Source organism: Neovison vison, chromosome 8 (genome assembly GCF_020171115.1).
Source record: "Neovison vison isolate M4711 chromosome 8, ASM_NN_V1, whole genome shotgun sequence".
Classification (NCBI taxonomy): Eukaryota; Metazoa; Chordata; class Mammalia; order Carnivora; family Mustelidae; genus Neogale; species Neogale vison.
In genome coordinates, this window is record NC_058098.1 from 26,110,785 (window position 1) to 26,128,956 (window position 18,172).

The 18,172-nt window shown below is 51.1% G+C and overlaps 1 protein-coding gene across 1 annotated transcript; it reads right to left on the reverse strand.

Moving 5' to 3' along the window:
- Nucleotides 1-1,034: 1,034 nt before the first annotated feature.
- On the reverse strand, nt 1,035-17,647 carry CCM2L (CCM2 like scaffold protein). Its single transcript, XM_044263269.1, has 10 exons — nt 17,578-17,647; nt 15,796-15,963; nt 14,372-14,455; nt 14,092-14,275; nt 13,049-13,509; nt 9,480-9,615; nt 7,315-7,378; nt 4,297-4,426; nt 3,604-3,742; nt 1,035-2,718 (listed from the first exon to the last, which is right to left on the reverse strand). The coding sequence occupies exons 1-10, from the start codon at nt 17,605-17,607 to the stop codon at nt 2,405-2,407; spliced, it is 1,710 nt and encodes a 569-aa protein (XP_044119204.1). The 5' UTR covers nt 17,608-17,647; the 3' UTR covers nt 1,035-2,404.
- Between the last annotated feature and the right edge of the window lie 525 nt (nt 17,648-18,172).

Sequence of the window (18,172 nt, forward strand, 5' to 3'; positions counted from 1 at the left end):
TCATATAATCAGAGAAATTCAAACAATAAGATGCCACCTTACACCCAAACTACAGGCAAAAATTACAGTCAGATAATGTAAAAGCTAATGAAAATGTGGGGAGACAAGCATCTTTCACATGCCATTAATAGGATTTAGTGACATTTAAAACATATATGTCATCCGCTAATTCCACTCGGGTATAGGGTCCAAAGAAGTTTTCACATAGGCCCATAATGTCATGTTCAAAGTTGTTCATCACAGTGTTGTTTGTGATGAAAGGAAGTTGGAAGCCATCTGGTTGTCCATCATTGGGGCGGGGGAGGGAATAATTAAAACCATGGATGCTCGGGGCACCTGGGTGGCTCTTTAGGTTAAGTCTCTGCCTTCAGCTCAGGTCATGATCTCAGGGTCCTGGGATTGAGCCCTACATCAGGATCTCTGCTAAGCAGGGAGCCTGCTTCCCCCTATCTCTCTCTGTCCGCCTCTCTGCCTACTTGTGATCACTCTCTCTCTGTCAAATAAATAAATAAAACCTTTAAAAAAAAAAAACCATGGATGCTTAACTTGGAATGCTTTGCAGCAATTTGATGCAATAAACTAGACTTTCCCTCAGCAATGTGGGTCTATCTTTTTTTTTTTAAGATTTTTTTATTTATTACTTTGACAGAGATCACAAGTAGGCAGAGAGGCAGGCAGAGAGAGAGAGAGAGAGGAGGAAGCAGGCTCCCCGCTGAGCAGAGTCCGATACAGGGCTCTATTCCAGGATCCTGAGATCATGACCTGAGCCGAAGGCAGAGGCTTAACCCACTGAGCCACCCAGGCACCCCAATGTGGGTCTATCTTAAATATCATATGATGGAGTGAAAAAAAGGGAAGCAGTGGAATTAGATTTTTCACACAACACAGTTCATGTAGTGTAAATACACACACAAAGCATTGTGTGTATCATGTTCAGGGACACATATCAACACGTAGGGTGGGTGTGCACTGTGGGGAGAGGAAGGAGTGTGGGGAATGAGGGGTGAATTAAAGCAAAACAAAACATCAGAGGGCATTGAAGGACTAATTATGATGGGATGGCCATTTGCTACAAACTGAGGATAAATCATGGAACTCTGGACCTAAAGTCCTAATAATATTACTTTAAAATCGTGATCATTGTACCTGCCTCATGGTGAGTCCCATGTGTCTGGCCATGGAGGGCTCTGTGAAGTTTTACAAATAAGTTTTTGCAGTTCTGTGTTAGTCTCTGGTCTCCTCTTAGGGCTTTTACTTGTTGTCCTTACGCTGACTTCTCTGCCTCTCCAACCTTGCCATCAGGTTTCTTCAGCTACCCTGGACTCCCAGGATGGCAGCTTGTGGAGTCGGGGGGAACTTTTCATCTGGGGCTTGAGCCCAGAGCCAGGGTGCAACCGAGCCATGGGGAACAAGTCCTATTTCCTCTTCACAAACTTCTCCAAGGGTCTTCTTACAGCCCATCCTCTCGTCAGTTCCTACCCCACTGCTCCCAGGTGAGATAGGCAGGACCAAGTCTGAAAGTATTAGGTGTGGAAGGAACAGCTTTTATTGGGTGCCTATCAGGTGCTGGACCCAGCCCCAAGACTTTGACTTTTGTTCGTCCCCAGAACCACCCTGAGAAGTGGGAGGCGCCCACCTCATCCAACAGATTAGGGAATGGAAGTCTCCAAGAGGTGAGAACACTAACCGGACAGGAGCCCTAGGTCTGTCTGGCTCCAAATCCAAGATCTAAACAAGCAACTCCTCCAGAGTTTTAGGACCAGGACTGGGACCCGGATCATCTACTTCTGACTCAACAGCCAGCAGAGAAAAGCCTCTGTTTCACACTGATGATCCAATTCCTGCCATGAGGGGAGGGGCGACCCTGACACTTAGAGTCCTAAGCAGACCCTCGACGTTATTTCGTATGGTTAGCTTGAGGTCATCTCTAAGGAGAAATAGGAGATTCCCTTAAGTTCCTTCCCATTCTTTGAACCTTAATTTCTCAGACTGTGAAAGAGAACTGCCTGGGCTCTGGGGCTTCCTTTCTGTCTGCCAGCAGGTGGAGCCCACCCCTCATCCCTCCCTTGGCCTCCGGAAAGTTGCGGGAGTGGGAGGGGAGGGAGGGAAGATGAGCGGTCCTGGGGCCGCGCCTGGGGCTAGCGGGACAAAGTGGGGCGCTGCCCATCCTGGTCTGGCAGAGGGGCCCGCTGAGTCTCCGGCAACTGCGACTTTAGGGCCCCGCCCCCTGCAGGACATCCTTGGTACTGCAGGGACTGGAGCCCCGAGGGCAGGGACGGACACCAGGGGGAGTGGAGGCCCGCGTCCGGTGCGAGGGGGTCCTGGGCCAGGGGTCTCACAAGCAGGAGCCAGTGAGACGCAGCCGGGATTGCGGGTGCGTCCCCACCGTCCCCTTCGTCTGCGGCTACAGGTAGTTGTCCTCCGCCGCGTCCCCCCCACCAGGGGAGTCCCGGGCCTCCTCGTCCGTGCTTTCATCATCGTCGGGGGCCAGCGCCTCGATGTCGTGCGTGATGTCGGCCAGCAGCCGGTGGAAGGCCTGCGCCTCGGGCCGCTGGGCCGCGCCATCGTAGCTGCGCACAGCCGACGCCGACGTGGAGCTCATGCTGCGCTTGATGCGGCCGAAGCTGTCGGTGAGGATGCCGCCCTCGCGGATGCCCACGCCCTCCAGGAAGCCCTCAAAGTAGCCGATGTCCTGGTCAGGGATGAAGGGCCGCATCCCTGCGGGGCCGAGAGGCCGGGAGACTCCTTGAGGTTCAGCCCTCCCCCTCCCACATCGGAGCCACCTTCTTCAGAGATCTGAGTTCAAATCCCTGCTCCGCCCACTGGCTGGTGGCCTTGCTCAAATTCCTCGCTTCTGCACCAGAGCATAATAATCTAATGCTCTGCACAGAGTAAACGCTCAATACAGGTTAGCTTGTTGTTGTGACTGTAACGGTTACATCCCCATTTATTAGTTGTGTGACCCTCATTAAATAGCTACTCTGAGCCTACTTTCCTCGCCTGTAAAATTCAGATAATCGCACCAGTTCTCCCGGTAGGGTTGTGAGGAGGTGCCTGGCTCACACTGAGGGTCCCAGACAAGTCAGCCCGTTTTGCCTCCATCTCTACTCATTAGCCATGTGACTTCAACACTTTGCTTCTCTGAGCCTCAGTGTCCTCATCTGCAATATGGGGGCAATAAGTTCCCATTTTCCAAAACTGACGCATTCAAGGAGGGTAACTGCAAAATGCCTGTTAGCTTATTAGTATTATCATTCCTGATGCTATTATTAGCCTTTCTTACCAGCAGCGTGACCTTGGACAAATTCCTTAGCCTCTGTGAGCCTCAGCTGCCTGTGGGGTGGATGGGGAGAATCACTTCCTTGCCCAGTTTTGCTATGAAGGTGAATGGTTATACTAGTGCTCTCTTCTTATGTGCCTTGACAGCAAGCACGTCTCTCTTCTGCTCTGCCCCTTTCTCCTCCCTGAGATGGATTTCATGATCTTGGCTTTATTGGAGGCTGAAGAATAGGAGTGAACACGTCTAGCCTGATGCCTGATTGGGAATGTCATGGACTATGTAGGGGCCTTAGCTGACCTTGGGGGGTGCGGTGGGGGGCTCACCAAGGAGGAGGAACTTGCGCCGGTCTCCATAGAGCTTCAGCAGGCCCGCACAGTAGTCCTGGATGGGCAGCCCCAGCCGGTACTCTCGCAGCAGCATCGCAAACTGCTGGATCTCAAGGGGTCCCAGTTTACTCCGCAACTGCAGGGACAAGATTCAAGATCAGTCCCAGGGAGCAACCCCCACCCAAACTCTGCCTAAAAGACCCAGAGCCCTCTGTAAGGCTATATTTGGCCAAGACCTCCCTTGAAACCTTCCCATGGCCTATTGCGGAGGGGGGCATCCAGATCCTCTGGGCTAAATGTAAGCATGGATGTGGATTCAAGCTGCCTGAGTTCGCATCCTGGCCCCTTGGTCAGCTCTGTGGTCTTGGGTAGGTGACAACTTCCCTGACCCTTACTTTTCTTATATATAATGAGGATAATGGTGGCACTTCCCACCTTGGTTATTGAGATTAAAAAAAAATGTATAAAAGGTACATAGAATAGTGCCTGGTATACAGCAAACAATCAATGCTAGCTGACACTTGTTAAGGCTTTCACAAGCTGGCCTCTGTTTACTTTCCTAACCTCATGTCCCACCCTGATCTTCCACGTCTGCTTCGATTATGTCCAGGATTATTCATGATTCCTGAAATGCTCCATGTGATTTCTCCAGTCTCCAGGCCTCTGTTCACATTGCCTGCCCCAGCTCACCGTGACCATGTAATCTTGCAGCTGCTCGAGGCCCGGGCCACTGTGGTCACTGCCGCTGCAGTGGGAGCCATGGAAAGAGGGTGTGGACGTGCCACTATAACACGCTTCAAATGTATCCTGGGAGCCATTGCTGCAAAGAGAGGCAGAAAGGGGAGCCCTCACTCACCTCCCTCCAGCTCCTCTCAGGTGGAGGTGGGAAGGCAAAGCTACCGATGCTCTGGGCCTGAGGCCTCATCCTAGATCCCGTTCCTCTAAGGCCACACATTATCTGGCCCTGAGTCTCTCTGCTGCCTTATTGTACCCTCACTTTGCGTGTTCAGGCCACTCTGCCTTCTCTCTACTCCTCTAGGACTCCAAGTACCTCTTCACCTCTGGGCCTTTGCACATGCCGTTCCCTCTGTCTGAAATGCCTCTCTCCCCCTGTCTTTTGCTTAACTAACTCCTACTCATCACTGGGGCTTAAATGTCACCTTCTCGACAACATTTTCCCTGACCTCCCTCCCAATGACTGGGTTAGATCCTCTGTCAAATGTGGTCACAAACCCATAAGTCCAATCATGACATGTGAGGCCTTTCCAGATCCCCCAATCAATGTCCACACTGGCCTTTTGGCTGCTGTGCACCAGGCTTCGGAACCCTTGCACTGTCTGCCTTCTGCCTAGGGCACTCTTCCCTTTTCCTCCTTTGGGTCTCAGTTCAAGTGGCATCAGCTCTGAGAGGCCCTCCTAACTCCCCAGAGGTGGAAGGCTCCCATGGGCTCTCTCTCAGCATTCTGAGGTGCTTATTCTCTTTCATGCTTACCATTAATGCTTATTTCTATTAAATCATGATTTCATCATCTCCTGTGTCAGACAGTCTAACTGCGCTTGCGCTGTAAACCATGCAAGGGAAGGACCTTGGTTTCTTCCTCTGTTAAGTACCTGTTCAGTGCCAAGCACAAGTCTCATCCTTGTCTGGCTCCCCACTGTAACCCTAGCACACAGCAGTCTCTGGTGCAGGAAAGATACTCAAGAAATTTTGCTTAATAAAAATTCAACCTGGGGCACCTGAGTGGCTCAGTCAGTTAAGCCACCAGCTCTTAATTTCAGCTCAGGGCATGATCTCACGGCTGTGGGATGGAACCCCTCATCAGGCTCCAAGCTCAGTCTGGAGTCTGCTTGGGATTCTTTTTTTTTTTTTTCCCCAAAGATTTTTATTTATTTATTTGATAGACAGAGATCACAAGTAGGCAGAGAGTCAGGCAGAGAGAGAAGAGGAAGCAGGTTCCCTGCTGAGCAGAAAGCCCGATGTGGGGCTCGATTCCAGGACCCTGAGATCATGACCCGAGCTGGAGGCAGAGGCTTTAACCTACTGAGCCACGCAGGCGCCCCTGCTTGGGATTCTCTTTCTCCCTCTCCTTCTGCCCCTCCCCCTGCTCATGTGCTCTGTCTCTCTCTCAAAATGAATAAATAAAATCTTTTTAAAAATAAAAGATATAAAAGATTCTCTACCCCCTGCTCTCTCTCTCTCTCTCAAAAAAAAAAAGTTAACCTGCCTCCTGTTTTCTAAATTGTTCCAGAACCATCTTGCATTATTACCTCCAGAAAAGCAGTGTGGCATAGTGGTTAAGGGATGTGGACCTGGAGCTAGCCTGCTCAGTCAGGTTCAAATCTCAGGCTTACAACTTACTAGCTGTTTGGCCCTGGGCAAGCAGCTTAGCTTCTCTATTCTTCAGTTTTTCCATCTGTGAAATGGGATGACAAAAATGGATGTCACAAGAACTAGAGGAGTCTGTACAGCACCTGGAGTCATGGACTATAAGCAGTAAATGAACAATAGCCACTGTAATGTTGCTTCATGCGTTTTTTAGAAAAAATGCCGTGCTTGGGGGCACCTGGCTGACTCAGTTGGCAAAGCACGTGACTCTTGATCTTGGGGTGGTGAATTCAAGCCCCATATTAGCGGTAGAGTTTATTTTTTAAAAAAAATGAAGTGCTTTATAGAACAGCACTAGGCACACAGTAAGCTCAAAGCTTAGCCGTTATCATGATTGCCATCTCTCCGGCAGATATCAGGTTGTTTAAGGACCAGTCCAAGTGCACACAGTATTAAGAAGGTAAATATATTGCTGCCAAAGAGGGGGGAGGGGAGGTCAGGCATATATTACAGGCAGAGATTGCTACCAGTCAAGCCTAAGGCCTTAGTAACAGAACCATCATGACCAACTTGTCCCCCAGTTTGCCTGGGACTTCCCTGGTGTTAGTACTGAAATTCCCAGGTCCAGGGAATGCCCTCAAGGCTGGAGGGGCGGGGGGGCAGGCTGGTCACACTAAACAGAACCCTGGACAATGTTCCTGCGTGAGTTTGTTATGTTGCACTTTCCAGCCTTGCTGGCCGCTAGTGGTGGCCACGTGACCAAGTTCTGGCCAATGAGACTTAAGCAGAAGTCGTTAGGTGGGACTCCCAGCAAAGCTCTTTAACGAGGCCCCTGGCAGGACACTGTGATGACAGGAGCTTTGACCATCATCTTGGTCCATGAGGTGACTTTGAGGATGGGAACAAGTGCTAAGGAGGGGAGAGAAGAGAGGCCTGGACCCCTGCCATAAATGCCTGATCTATTTTATATAAGAGACAAGGTGGGAAAAAGCTATCTTGTTTAAAGCTTTATCTTTTTTAGGGTTTTCTATCACATGGAATTAAAACTAAAGTAAACCCAAGTCATTTTTTGGTTCCTAGCTCTGACTTGGGCTCTGCAGGCCACTATGTCTGGAAGACGAGCAGAGAACTACAGGCCTACGTGGGCCCTGTTCTGGGTTCTGGCCCTCCCCTGGGCCTCTCAGAGTCTGGGTTTGGATCCTCTGAGCTAACTAAAGCCCAGAGAAATCGGTTTACCTACCCCCTACCCTCACAGTCCAGGGTGTCAGCACAAATCGAGGTGGGGTCATTTTCTCCCACCCTCTCTTGCCCACAAGGGGCACAAGAATGCCCAGAAGAGTAACCTTAATTGTGCAGGGATGGGGAGGGCAGGACGGTACCCACAAGGAGCTGCAGCAGCTGAAGTCGGCGTCATAGGCGTAAGTCCCATCCGTGCGGCAGCTCTCACCTGGGGTCAGCAGACAGGTTGGCTGTCAGAGGCCGCAGACCAGGGACCGACATCCCCTGCTCCCTAAGGCCCCAACCTCAGCCCCTCCCTGTGGCTGGGCTGGTGGCGGAAGCATGGATGGCCTTGTAAGCAACCGTAAGGGTATTAGCTTTTACCCTGAATGAAATCAGGCAGCAGCTGGAAGATTCTGACCACGATTCCTACCCCCACCACCAACACACAGACAGCCTTTGGGGGGCAACTCACCCCCTCTCCTGGCCCTCAACTTCCCCAAGGCTGGAACAACACCACCTTCCTGCCTGCCTCACAGGGGTCTTGGGAATAGCAGGTAAGGTAAGAGGTGAGGTAATTTTTTTTTTTAAGATTTTTTATTTATTTATTTGACAGAGAGAGATGACAAGCAGGCAGAGAGGCAGGCAGAGAGAGAGGAGGAAGCAGGCTCCCTGCTGAGCTGAGAGCCTGATGCGGGGCTTGATCCAAGGACCCTGCGATCATGACTTGAGTTGAAGGCAGCGGCTTAACCCACTGAGCCACCCAGGCGCCCTGAGGTAATGTTTTGAAAACTGTTTGAGGCAAGAAAAATAAAAAGAACTTTGAGGTAAAGAACCCCAAATCTTGAGAGGATAGAAGCACTATTTACTGAGAACTTGCCCTCTATCTACGCCTCTTACTCTCTGAATCCACTAGCCTTACCCTTCAGATCTTGGCTCGCTCAGTGTCACTTCCTCAGGAAGTGGCTTCCCAGGTGAGGCGGGTTCCTCAGTCTGTGTTCTCAGAGAACAATGTGTGGCTACATTTTATTTATGCAACTATTTAATTACTGTGGGCCTACCACAGCAATGCAAGCCTTGTGAGAGCAGGGGCACGTCCGGTTCTAAATCCCCAGTATATCCTGGTGATAGCAGGTGCTTTAGTAAATATTTGTTGAATAGAATGAAGTTGAAATATTTGTTGACTTATCTAATTTACCTATCATCCTGTGAGAGCTGATGAGCCATCCCAGCTTCCCCATAACCACAGCCCACGGATGGGAATGCCTCCAGAAGGAAAGAGCTCTGTTGCCGGAGCTGTGAAGGCAGGGAGCACACTGAGGGGGCTGTGGCTGAGGAAATTTACTTAGTGGCCTTGAAGGCAGCATGGAACTAAAGCTGTTGCAGATAGAAGCTTTAGAAATCAGACACATCTTGGGCGCCTGGGTGGCTCATTGGGTTAAAGCCTCTGCCTTCGGCTCAGGTCATGATACCAGGGTCCTGGGATCGAGCCCCGCATCGGGCTCTCTGCTCAGCAGGGAGCCTGCTTCCTCCTCTCTCTCTCTCTCTCTGCCTGCTTCTCTGCCTAGTTGTGATCTATGTCTGTCAAATAAATAAATAAAATCTTAAAAAAAAAAGAAATCAGACACATCTGGGTTTGAATCCCAACTCTGCCATTTACTCGTGTGTGACCCTGAACAATGTATTGACCACTCTGAGCCTTAATGTCCTCATCTGTAAAACTGGAATCATAAGGCTTCAGAGAGTCCTTTCATCTACTCAAAAAATACTTGTCGGGCATCTGTGATGTCCTTGGTCCTATGCTAGGCACAGGGGATACAATGTGAATAGGACCGACAAGGTTGCTATGGGATTAAATAAGACTTGGCACATTGGTACTGTGCTTGGCACACAGTGGGTGCTCAATAAATGCCTCTATTAGTTTTATTCTCATCCTAGCCCTTGATTGCACTCAAGGGTGGGTCTGAAGATCTTGGGTTTCACCTAGATTCCTGGTGGAGTCAGACAGCTCAGGAAACAGAAAGTGCATGTGTTTGGATTTCTGCAAAGCAAGGGCATCAAAAACGAAAGCAGGGAGAAAAGTTCAGTTTTGAGGGGCTCATTCTGAATCTGGCAGCACATCTATGAAGAAGCTAAGTTGGAGGTCATCGTGAAAACCGACATTTTATTTTAACTACATAAGGGCGGCAGGAGTTGGGGTACCCTATAACTGTGGTAGAGATCAGGACTCCTAAAGGCAGTCATTGGCCCTGATTCCTGGGGCAGCCCCCCTCCCCAGCCTTTTGGGTTGTTACACAGGGAGGAGGGCAGCCTGGAGTTCCCGTACTCACTGCGGCTGCACAGCCATGGCCGCTCGGGCGTGGATGTGTAGTGGTAGCCGGCCCGGTCCACGCACTCAATGCTCTGGTCCCCGTAGATGATCTGGAAGACCTGACAGATGAGGGCACAGGACTCCTCAGCAGCATCCTGGCCCAGGGAGGAAGACAGAGTGCTCAGGACCTCTCCAGTGGCCAGGGTACCCTTATCCCCTTTAACAGTGTCAGGAGGCTTGTGGGGCCATACACGTACCTATGGGCACTTTGGAGGGCATTCCCTATCAAAATTATATGGCCATCCTCTGGGTTTTGGACTCGTTATAGAGTCCAGCAGCAACTCTAAGTCTTCTGCTCTGAAAAATGCACTCCATATTTCTAGGGGATTCATAGGATATCCTGAAGTTTATCTAAAATAAGCCCTAGGAGCACCTGGGTGGCTCAGTGGGTTAAGCGTCCAATTCTTGATCTCAGCTCAGTTCTCTTATCTCACAGTCATGAGTTCAAGCCCCACACTGGGCTCCATGCTGGGCATGGAGCCTACTTAAAAAGTAAAGTAAAATAAAATAAAATAAAATAAGCCCCGTTTTGTTAAATTTGCCAGTAGGAAGTTGAGGCTCAGAGAAGTGAAGTGATTAGCCAGGACTAGAACCCAGGACTCCTGACACATACGAGGAGGAGGAAGAATTACATGTATAAAAATTTTAGGCTCAACATAGTTACTACTACTGGATGCCATATTTAGGTATGAGCTTCCTGGCACCAGGGCAAAAATGGAAGTAGGATGAATATATAAACTTCAGTCTCTGATAAGAGGCAGGAATTTCAATTCTTGGGTGAAAGTTTCTCGAGACTGCAAATTTGAAAAAAAATTTGCCTTTCTAATTTACCTCTTTATGTCTTTAAGCAAGAGACCCAGAAAGACAATCACTGATGAGACCATCTTCAGGTACCACTTCCTATTTTGTGTCTCTAGAAAGCTCAGGGTATGGATTAAAATGTAACCCAGGAGAGGCAGGATTGATCCTTACAATAACCCTATGAAACACACACGGAAGATCCTTCTCTTACAGTTAAAGTCACTGAGGCTTAGAGCGGTCAGGTGACTCACCCAGCTCACACAGCAAGTTCTTAGTATTGGCTATTATTGGCACTCAGGTTTTTTTTCTTTTTTAAAGATTTTTATTTGACAGAGCATGAGAGAGAGAGAGAGCGAGAGCGAGAGAGTGAGTGTATAAGCAGAGGGAGTTGGAGAAGCAGTCTCCCTGCTGAGCAAGGAGCATGATGTGGGACTCAAACCCAGGACCCTGGGGCTCATGACCTGAGTCAAAGGCAGACACTTAACGGACTGAGCCACCCAGGTACCCCAGCACTCGGTTTTTGTTTTTGTTTTTATTTAGTCATTTGACAGACAGAGATCACAAGTAGGCAGAGAGGCAGGCAGAGAGAGAGGGGAAAGCAGGCTCCTCACCGAGCAGAGAGCCCGATGCGGGGTTCAATCCCAGGACCCTGAGATCATGACCTGGGCCAAAGGCAGAGGCCCAACCCACTGAGCCACCCATGTGCCCCACCAGCACTCAGGTTTTTTTTACTCTAACTCCTATGCCCTCCATTGGACCAAGGCCTTGGAGAGGAGGTCATAGAATCAGATACTCCTGAAAAACAACTCTTTATTTACTCATTTTGCAAATTCTCATTTAGTCCCATTTTAGGCACTGGGCCAGACTCTAGGGTCTCGGGGTGAATTAGATGAGGTCTGTACCCTAAAGCCCTCACAGTGCAGTGAGATTAACAGGGCACACTGTTCCCTCTGCCCAGAATTCATTTCCCTGCCAATTCACCTTGTTCACTCCTTCCTCCCCTTCACATTTCAGTTTAAAAGGCACAAACTCACTTTCTCTTTGGAAAGTGGATCTCCTTTCTCATTATCACTGCAATCTGCTTGTTTTCTTCTTGGTCCCCGTCCCAAGGTATAGTAATATAATCCCTATCTCTTCGTCCATTCATTCAATATTTATCATATGCCAGCCACTGTTTTAGGGGTCAGAGATAACAGAGTGAGCCATCCAGAATGCACAGGTCTTTTGCACTCTACAAGGAGACCAGTCTGGGTAAAGTGAAATGCATAAAGGGGGACCTAGAAAGAGGAGTCCAGAGAGGAAATGGGCTTCAGCCACCACCATAAGGTGGGTGGAGGGTGGACTTATAAGCAATTGTAAGGACATCAGCTCTTACTCTGAGTGAGATGGGGAGCCACAGGAAGATTTTGAGCAGTGATATGTTGTGACTTACGTGTTAACAGAACTGCTCTGATTGTGTGTGTTGGTGGGGGGATGGGAGACAGATTATAAGCAAGAGCCAAACTCGTGATCTAGATGCATGACGCGGATGATAGAAAATGGGGTGTGGACCTAGGGTTGGTGAGAAGTAGATAGGTTGGGTTATATTTTAAAAAATAGGGCCAACAGGATTTATTGACAGAATGGATGTGTGTTGTGTGAAAGCGAGAGGAGCCACAAGTCACTGCCAAATTTTGATCTGAATGAGGCAAGGACAGAGCTGCCATTAATCAAGACAGGGAGACAAAGGGAGGAGAAGGTTTGGAGGAGAAGACTGGGCTCTTAGCTTCAGATGTGTTGGGACACTGAGATGGTCATTAGCCCACCAAATGAAGAGGCCAATTGGAGAAAGGAGTCTGGAGATTTGCTGAGAGATAAAATTTGGGGCATTCTCAGTAAGGTAGGTATGGGGTTGGGGGAGGGGTTGGGGGCCCTGGGTTAGAGGAGAAGCTTAAACAGCTCAGGACTTGAAGATCTCTGTAGATTGTGAGCTCCCTAAGGGAGGGCCCCAAATATGTCTTGTTCACCTCTGCGTCCATAACACTTAGCCCAATGCCTAGGACAAAGCTGGCGCTCAATAAAGATGGTCAAAGGAATAGAAGCAAGGGTGAATATGGAGAATGGAGGGTGGGGAGGAGAGGCAAAAATGGAAGGCTTCTGCCTTGAATGACTGCCATAGTTAACGAGAGTAAAGGCTCTGAAAATCCTGGGTCCCAGTGTTGAAATCACCACCACCAGTTTCCTGTGTGACCTTCCACAAGTTACTTAGCCTCTGGGTGTCAGTTTCCTCCTCTATAGAATGAGGATGGTTGTGATGTTTGCCTCTAGGGATTAGTGAGAGAATGAAATGTGTTCGTGCTGGTTCCTTGTCTGGCACAGGTTGGCATTCCATTCGTGCTGGTAATGAGTGTCCTCGTGATTGTTACTGTGGTCGTGCCGAAATTGACGACATGGGAGAAGGAGCAGGGCTGGAAAGAGGGTTAGATCAAGTCTGTTTGGGCTGTTTTGAGTTTTCATCCCATTGGGATGGCAAGGGGAGGCGTCCAGGCTGGAGATTTAGAAACCCTTTGGCGTCTGGGGCGCACAGGTAGAACCTGAAGTCCTAGGTAGGGCCTCAGGAGGAAGAAGGGAAGAGGCCAGGGTAGACCCCAGGAACGGGGCGGGGTGGGGTGGAGGACAACACCCTCCAAATTCCCCCGACGCGCCGGGGAGGCAGGGCGCAGGGGCTCTGGGTGCCCTCGGGCTCACCCTGTTGGCCACGGCCAGGATGACAAGGTTGCAGTAGGCGTCGGGGCTGGGGTCCTGCGGGTCGAGAGGGTTGGAGCCCGGGTGGCGCCGCTCCCAGCTGCCGCCGCCGCCGCCCGCCTGCCTCCGCTCCCAGCTGCCGCCCGGCTTGCCCGCGCCGCCGCCGCCGCCGGCGTGCCGCCGCTCCCAGCTGCCGCTGAACGTCTGCCGCCGCTCCCAGCTGCCCGACGCCCGCGCCCCGGCGCGCTGGCGCTCCAGGCTGCCGCCGCCGCCGCCCCCGGCCCGGGCCTCCGCGCTCGCACCCCCGCCCCACGCCATCCGCCAGTCCAGGCTGCAGATGGTGTGGCGCCGCTCCGCGGTGCCCCCCCGCCGCTTCTCGGGCGCCGCGCCCGGCTGGCCCGGGTCGCGCCCCGCGCCGCCGGGGCTGGCGTCTACGCCGGCTGGCACCGGGTCCACGCCCAGACCTAGGAGGGGCGGGACCGCGGTCAGGAGATTCCGGCTAAGAGCCCCTTCCCGAGACCCGCTGGGGACCAGCGGCGCCTGGCCCTCGAGGCCAGCTTCGCCCCCCCGCGGTCCCTTACTTTTTGGGGCCCGCCCCCGGCCTCGGCTCCACCCCAGTCTTCCTTGCGGTCTGACCTGTCCCACAGCTATCCCAGCCGGGAGCTCCGCCTCCCCGCATACGGCCACGCCCCCAGGTTAGACTCCGCCCCCCGCCCGAGCTCTCAGCTTGCCGCTGCCCGGCTCTGCTTCTCCACGCGCTCTAACTTTAGGTCCCAGAATTTGGGCCCTTCCAGCCTTAGGCCGGTGGATCAGGCGGTCCACCCTTCAACCTCAGCCTCAACCTGGGGCCGCGTCTTCTTGCGTACGGCCATGGCCTGCCTTAATCTCAGGGTAGTGTAGTCAGTCCTTTTCCATCACACACCATCCACCCTCCGCGGCCCACCCCTCCCCACTCCGGGTCACGCCTTTCCCAAAACTAGACGCTGGTTTTTTTCTCTCCCGGTTCACCTCCCGGCCCCGCCCCGGCCCCGCCCCACTCGCTGTACCGGTCTTAAGCACCAGCAGGTGCAGCGCGTCGTCCTGCAGGTAGGAGGCGGCTGCGATCTCATGCGTGGGGATGCGCAGGATTAGCTCCTCGTTGTCGCGCCAGGTGAGCAGCAGGCAGCGGGCCGACAGGCTCAGGATACTGTCCTGCTCCGCCGTGGTCTTCAGCGGCAGTTCCTTCAACTGCTGCAGGGTGGTTCGGATCTCTTGGGTTCCGGAGGGGCTCGGGTGGGAGAGGAAGAAGGGGACAAGACCCAGCCCTGACCCTCCCCAGGGCCTCACCCTGGCCGTGTCCAGCAGCTGCAGGAGCTCGTCGCGGCTGGAGGGGTTCAGTGAGGAGGTAACCCAGGTGAGGTGGCCCAGGAACTGGACAGGACATGGGAGGTAGAGGTGGGAGAAGGACACAGAGAGGTCACCTTGAAGCCTGGAATAACCTAGAACTCCTCATTGACCCAGTGTATATAGACTGAGGTAGAACTATTTGAATTAACAATAACCTGATAATAACTATTAAGGTGGACACAGAAGCCAGACCCCCCAAAATGATGCCCTAAACCAATACAATAATTCTTAATTCTCAGTTGTAACTTAATGTCATCATGAACTTTAGTGTTATTCAATGTAAGAAATTAACTCTTTATTAATTTTTAGCTTTGTTCTAGGTGAATTCCACCAATCAAACATTTTTTTCTTTTCTTCTCTATGAAATTTCAGTCCCCAATTTTTAAGTAGATTTATTGGTTAGCTCTACCCTCCACATATGGTTGCCAGGTGAAATACAAGATGCCTGTTAAATTTGAATGTCACATAGACCTTGAATACTTTTTAAGTTTTTTAAAAAGTATTTTTAGTCCCATGCAATATTTGGGACATATTAATACTAAACAAGTACTCACTGTTTTTCTGAAATCCACATTTAACCTGGCAGCCCGTTTTTGCCAAATCTAACCCTCCTACTCCCACATCAATCTTCCCTAGATAATGAAGATTCTCCACTGGTGCTCATGAAACAGTAGTAAAACCCTTGTGTGACCTCAGTCCCCTCTGGCTTGCTGAACTGGGTTCCTTTAACAAGTTCATCCACTGTCGGCAAAATCTCACAGGAAGCTATGGCTTTGTCCATCTCTCTCCCCTGTGTTGAAATGGAAACACTGAGGCTGAGCGGGTGGAGGTCATTTGCTCAAGGTCCTCAGCATAAAGCAGGAACTAGGCTAGTGTGAACCCAGCTCTCTTTTCCCTGAGCCTCCCCTATGTGAGACAAGGCTGGTCAGGGCTTGGTGTGAGGGAGAGAGGTACAGTCCCTCCTGATGGGATCCAGAACACGCTACACCAAATCTGACATCTTGGCATATGGAATATCTTTTTCTTAAATAAAGAGTAATTTTAATAGTGATAATAACAAAAAAATATGGAATATCTTAAGCTTGAAGGAACTGAAGTAAATGGTAGAAGTGGGAAGGTTACTCTGACCTTCCCCCACCCCTCTTTCCTGAAAGCAGGAGATAAATCTCCCACCTGAAACGTTCCCTCCCTCTCATGGACCTGTAAACATTTAATAAAAATAAAACAGGCTTTTCTCCTGTTCATCTGTGTTTGTTGGCTTCATTTTCAGACCCAGCCAGGACCCTAAGAGACTTGATGAAAACCTTACCCCTCCTTTACTCCTCACCGCAAGAGTCTGCATGCCCTTCTCATCCCACACGTACCTTGACCTCTTTCTCCAGGTAGTCACACAGCAGAATCTGAGGGTCGATGAGATAGTCAGGGGGGTAAAGGGACATCGAGTGCAGGGGCCGGCGACTCACACTGGTCCGAAAGGCAGACCGGCGCGCAGCCTTGGGGAACACCAGTCTCCGGATGGGGGATACAAAGCCCTGGGAAAGGGGGTCGGGGAGTGGGGGACAGGGAGATGTGGAGGAAAACAACAGTAACAACTGCAACTGGCTTTCTCCGAACACTTCCCCATTGGACATTTGACTTCTTTACATAGTACCTAATTTAATTCTCATAGGCTCTGCAGAAGCGGTACCTTTGTGATCCCCATTTTACAGATGGAGAAACTAAGCCTCAGAGAGGGAACTAGCTGGTAAGGTCACCAGCTAGTGGTGGTAGAATCATGAGTGCAGTCTGGCTGTAAAACCTCCATTCTAAACACCTACTAAGGCCCACGCCCAGGCTGAAGTAGTGGGTCTAGGCTGGGGCAAGTAAGAAAAATATTAAGATGCAATGTGGCTGAGTGGCGAGTGCATAGATATTTGTCATGCTATTCTGTGTGCTTTCCGCCAAATTAGAAATGGCTAATAAGTACATTTCAGGAGAATCCACAGACACCTGCATAAAAAAATGACCTATAGCAAGGCTCAAGAAGCTAGTTCTGGGCTCCAGCACAGCCGAACGGGATCTAAATCTCACAGTCAAGAGTGAGGCCCTCTTTAGAGCAGTTCTCAGTGAGTGTGGGTCCTGGATCAGCAGCAGCAGCACAAAGGAATTTAAGAGAAATGCACATTCTCCCATTCTGTCCTAGATCTACTGGATCAGAGCTTGAGGGTGAGACCCAACGATCTATGTTTTAACAAGCGCTCTAGGTGATTCTGATACAGGCACAGCTCGTATCTTAAAACCAGTATCTTGGAGCTTAGATGAAATATCTGGACGTTCTGAGAAATGAGAACCAATGATCTGGGAAAGGGCATTCCAGGCGGAGGGCTTAGCATGTGTAAACTCCTGGGGCTGGCTGAGTGTGAGCCTGGAGATGTGTGAGGTCTATTGCCGCTGAATGAGGAGATGAATGAACCCTTTAGACCAGCCTGATCTGGGTTTCTTGGAGGAAGAGGGCTGGGTGGGGGTGGGAGTGGGAATCTGAGGTACCCCCTGAATGGCAAAGACAGCCAGGTGAGGCTCCCAGGGAACCAGACTAGAAAACTTCTGACAGTAAGGAGGGGTGAGGAGCTAGAGGGTGAGGAGGGGGAGGACCCTCAGGATGAGGCCTTCGGAACAGAGCTGTCCTGACATAAAGAGGGGGAGGGGACAGGCTAGGCTGGAACCCAGCAGGGGAGCAGGTAGGTGTCTCAACCTTGATAGCCAGTCTTGTAGCACAGAATTGCCCTGGCTGAGGTCCTTCTGTTTGGGGAGGTGAGGAGCCGAGGAATGGGTCTGTTGGCTGTCTGTTGGGCTCTCGGTCTGAGGAAACCCCAGGAAAGCCCTGGAAGCAGGTTGGGAGTATTTCCCAGCAATCTGTCTGGCTGGGTTTCCCTGGAAGATATCTGTCTGTCTGTCTGTTCCAGGGAGGGCAGGCGCCACTTGAGAGTAGGGGAGACAGGGTAGGGAGCTTGATCCCAAAGGTCCGACGGCCCAAGGGTTGGAAGGACAGTCTTTTCAGATGAGAAGAAAGACTCTACCCATGCCAGTCCCTGCCCACCCCAGGCCTCCCACTTTACCAGCTCCAGGGGCATTTCTCTTCCGTGCATCCCTCCCAAACTCCCACCTACCTTTTTCCCTTTCTTGACTTCATATTCCATGGCGAAGCGTCCCCTCCGATCTTGCCACCTTCCTGACCATCCCCTCCATCCCCCCATCCCCCCCACCCCGCCCCATGCAGTTCCTTTGTTCTTTTTCCTGCCTGGTCGGAAACTCCACCAGCCCTGGAGTTCCTGCCCCTCCTGTCTGATAGTGAGCAGAGGTGGGGGGCCGGAGGCAGTGGGTGGAGGACTCGGGCTTGGGCCCCTCCAGCTGAAGAGTGGAAGGAAGCAACTGACCAGGGAGAATGCCTCCAGCCTCCCTCCAGAAGGTTTGCTGTTGAAGGGGCTTGGGAATCTAGTAAGGCTGGGGAACAGTCCCCAGTTTGGAGTCCGAGAATCCCAAATTCCAACCCTACTTCTGCCACTGACCTTGTGTGACCTTGGCAAGGCAAGGCAGTTCCCTCTTGCACCGTTTCAGTTGCCCCCTCCTCTCTATGAGGTAGAAATAAACATTGCCTCCCTCTCTGGCTGCTGTGGTGAGAGATAAATGTGTAAGTGGAGAGGGAAATGCTTCCTAAACTATGGAATACTGTGTCCGGGCAAGTTATGATTTAAAAAATTAATC

Excerpts from the sequence above, each read along its gene's own strand:
- CCM2L (XM_044263269.1), bottom strand. The coding sequence starts at position 17,607 with ATGGAATATGAAGTCAAGAAAGGGAAAAAG. Across the intron at positions 9,616-13,048 it reads TCCTGGCCGTGGCCAACAGG|GATGCTGCTGAGGAGTCCTG; the intron begins GTGAGCCCGAGG and ends TCCCTGGGCCAG. Across the intron at positions 4,427-7,314 it reads TTCAGCTGCTGCAGCTCCTT|CAATGGCTCCCAGGATACAT; the intron begins GTGGGTACCGTC and ends CTCTCTTTGCAG.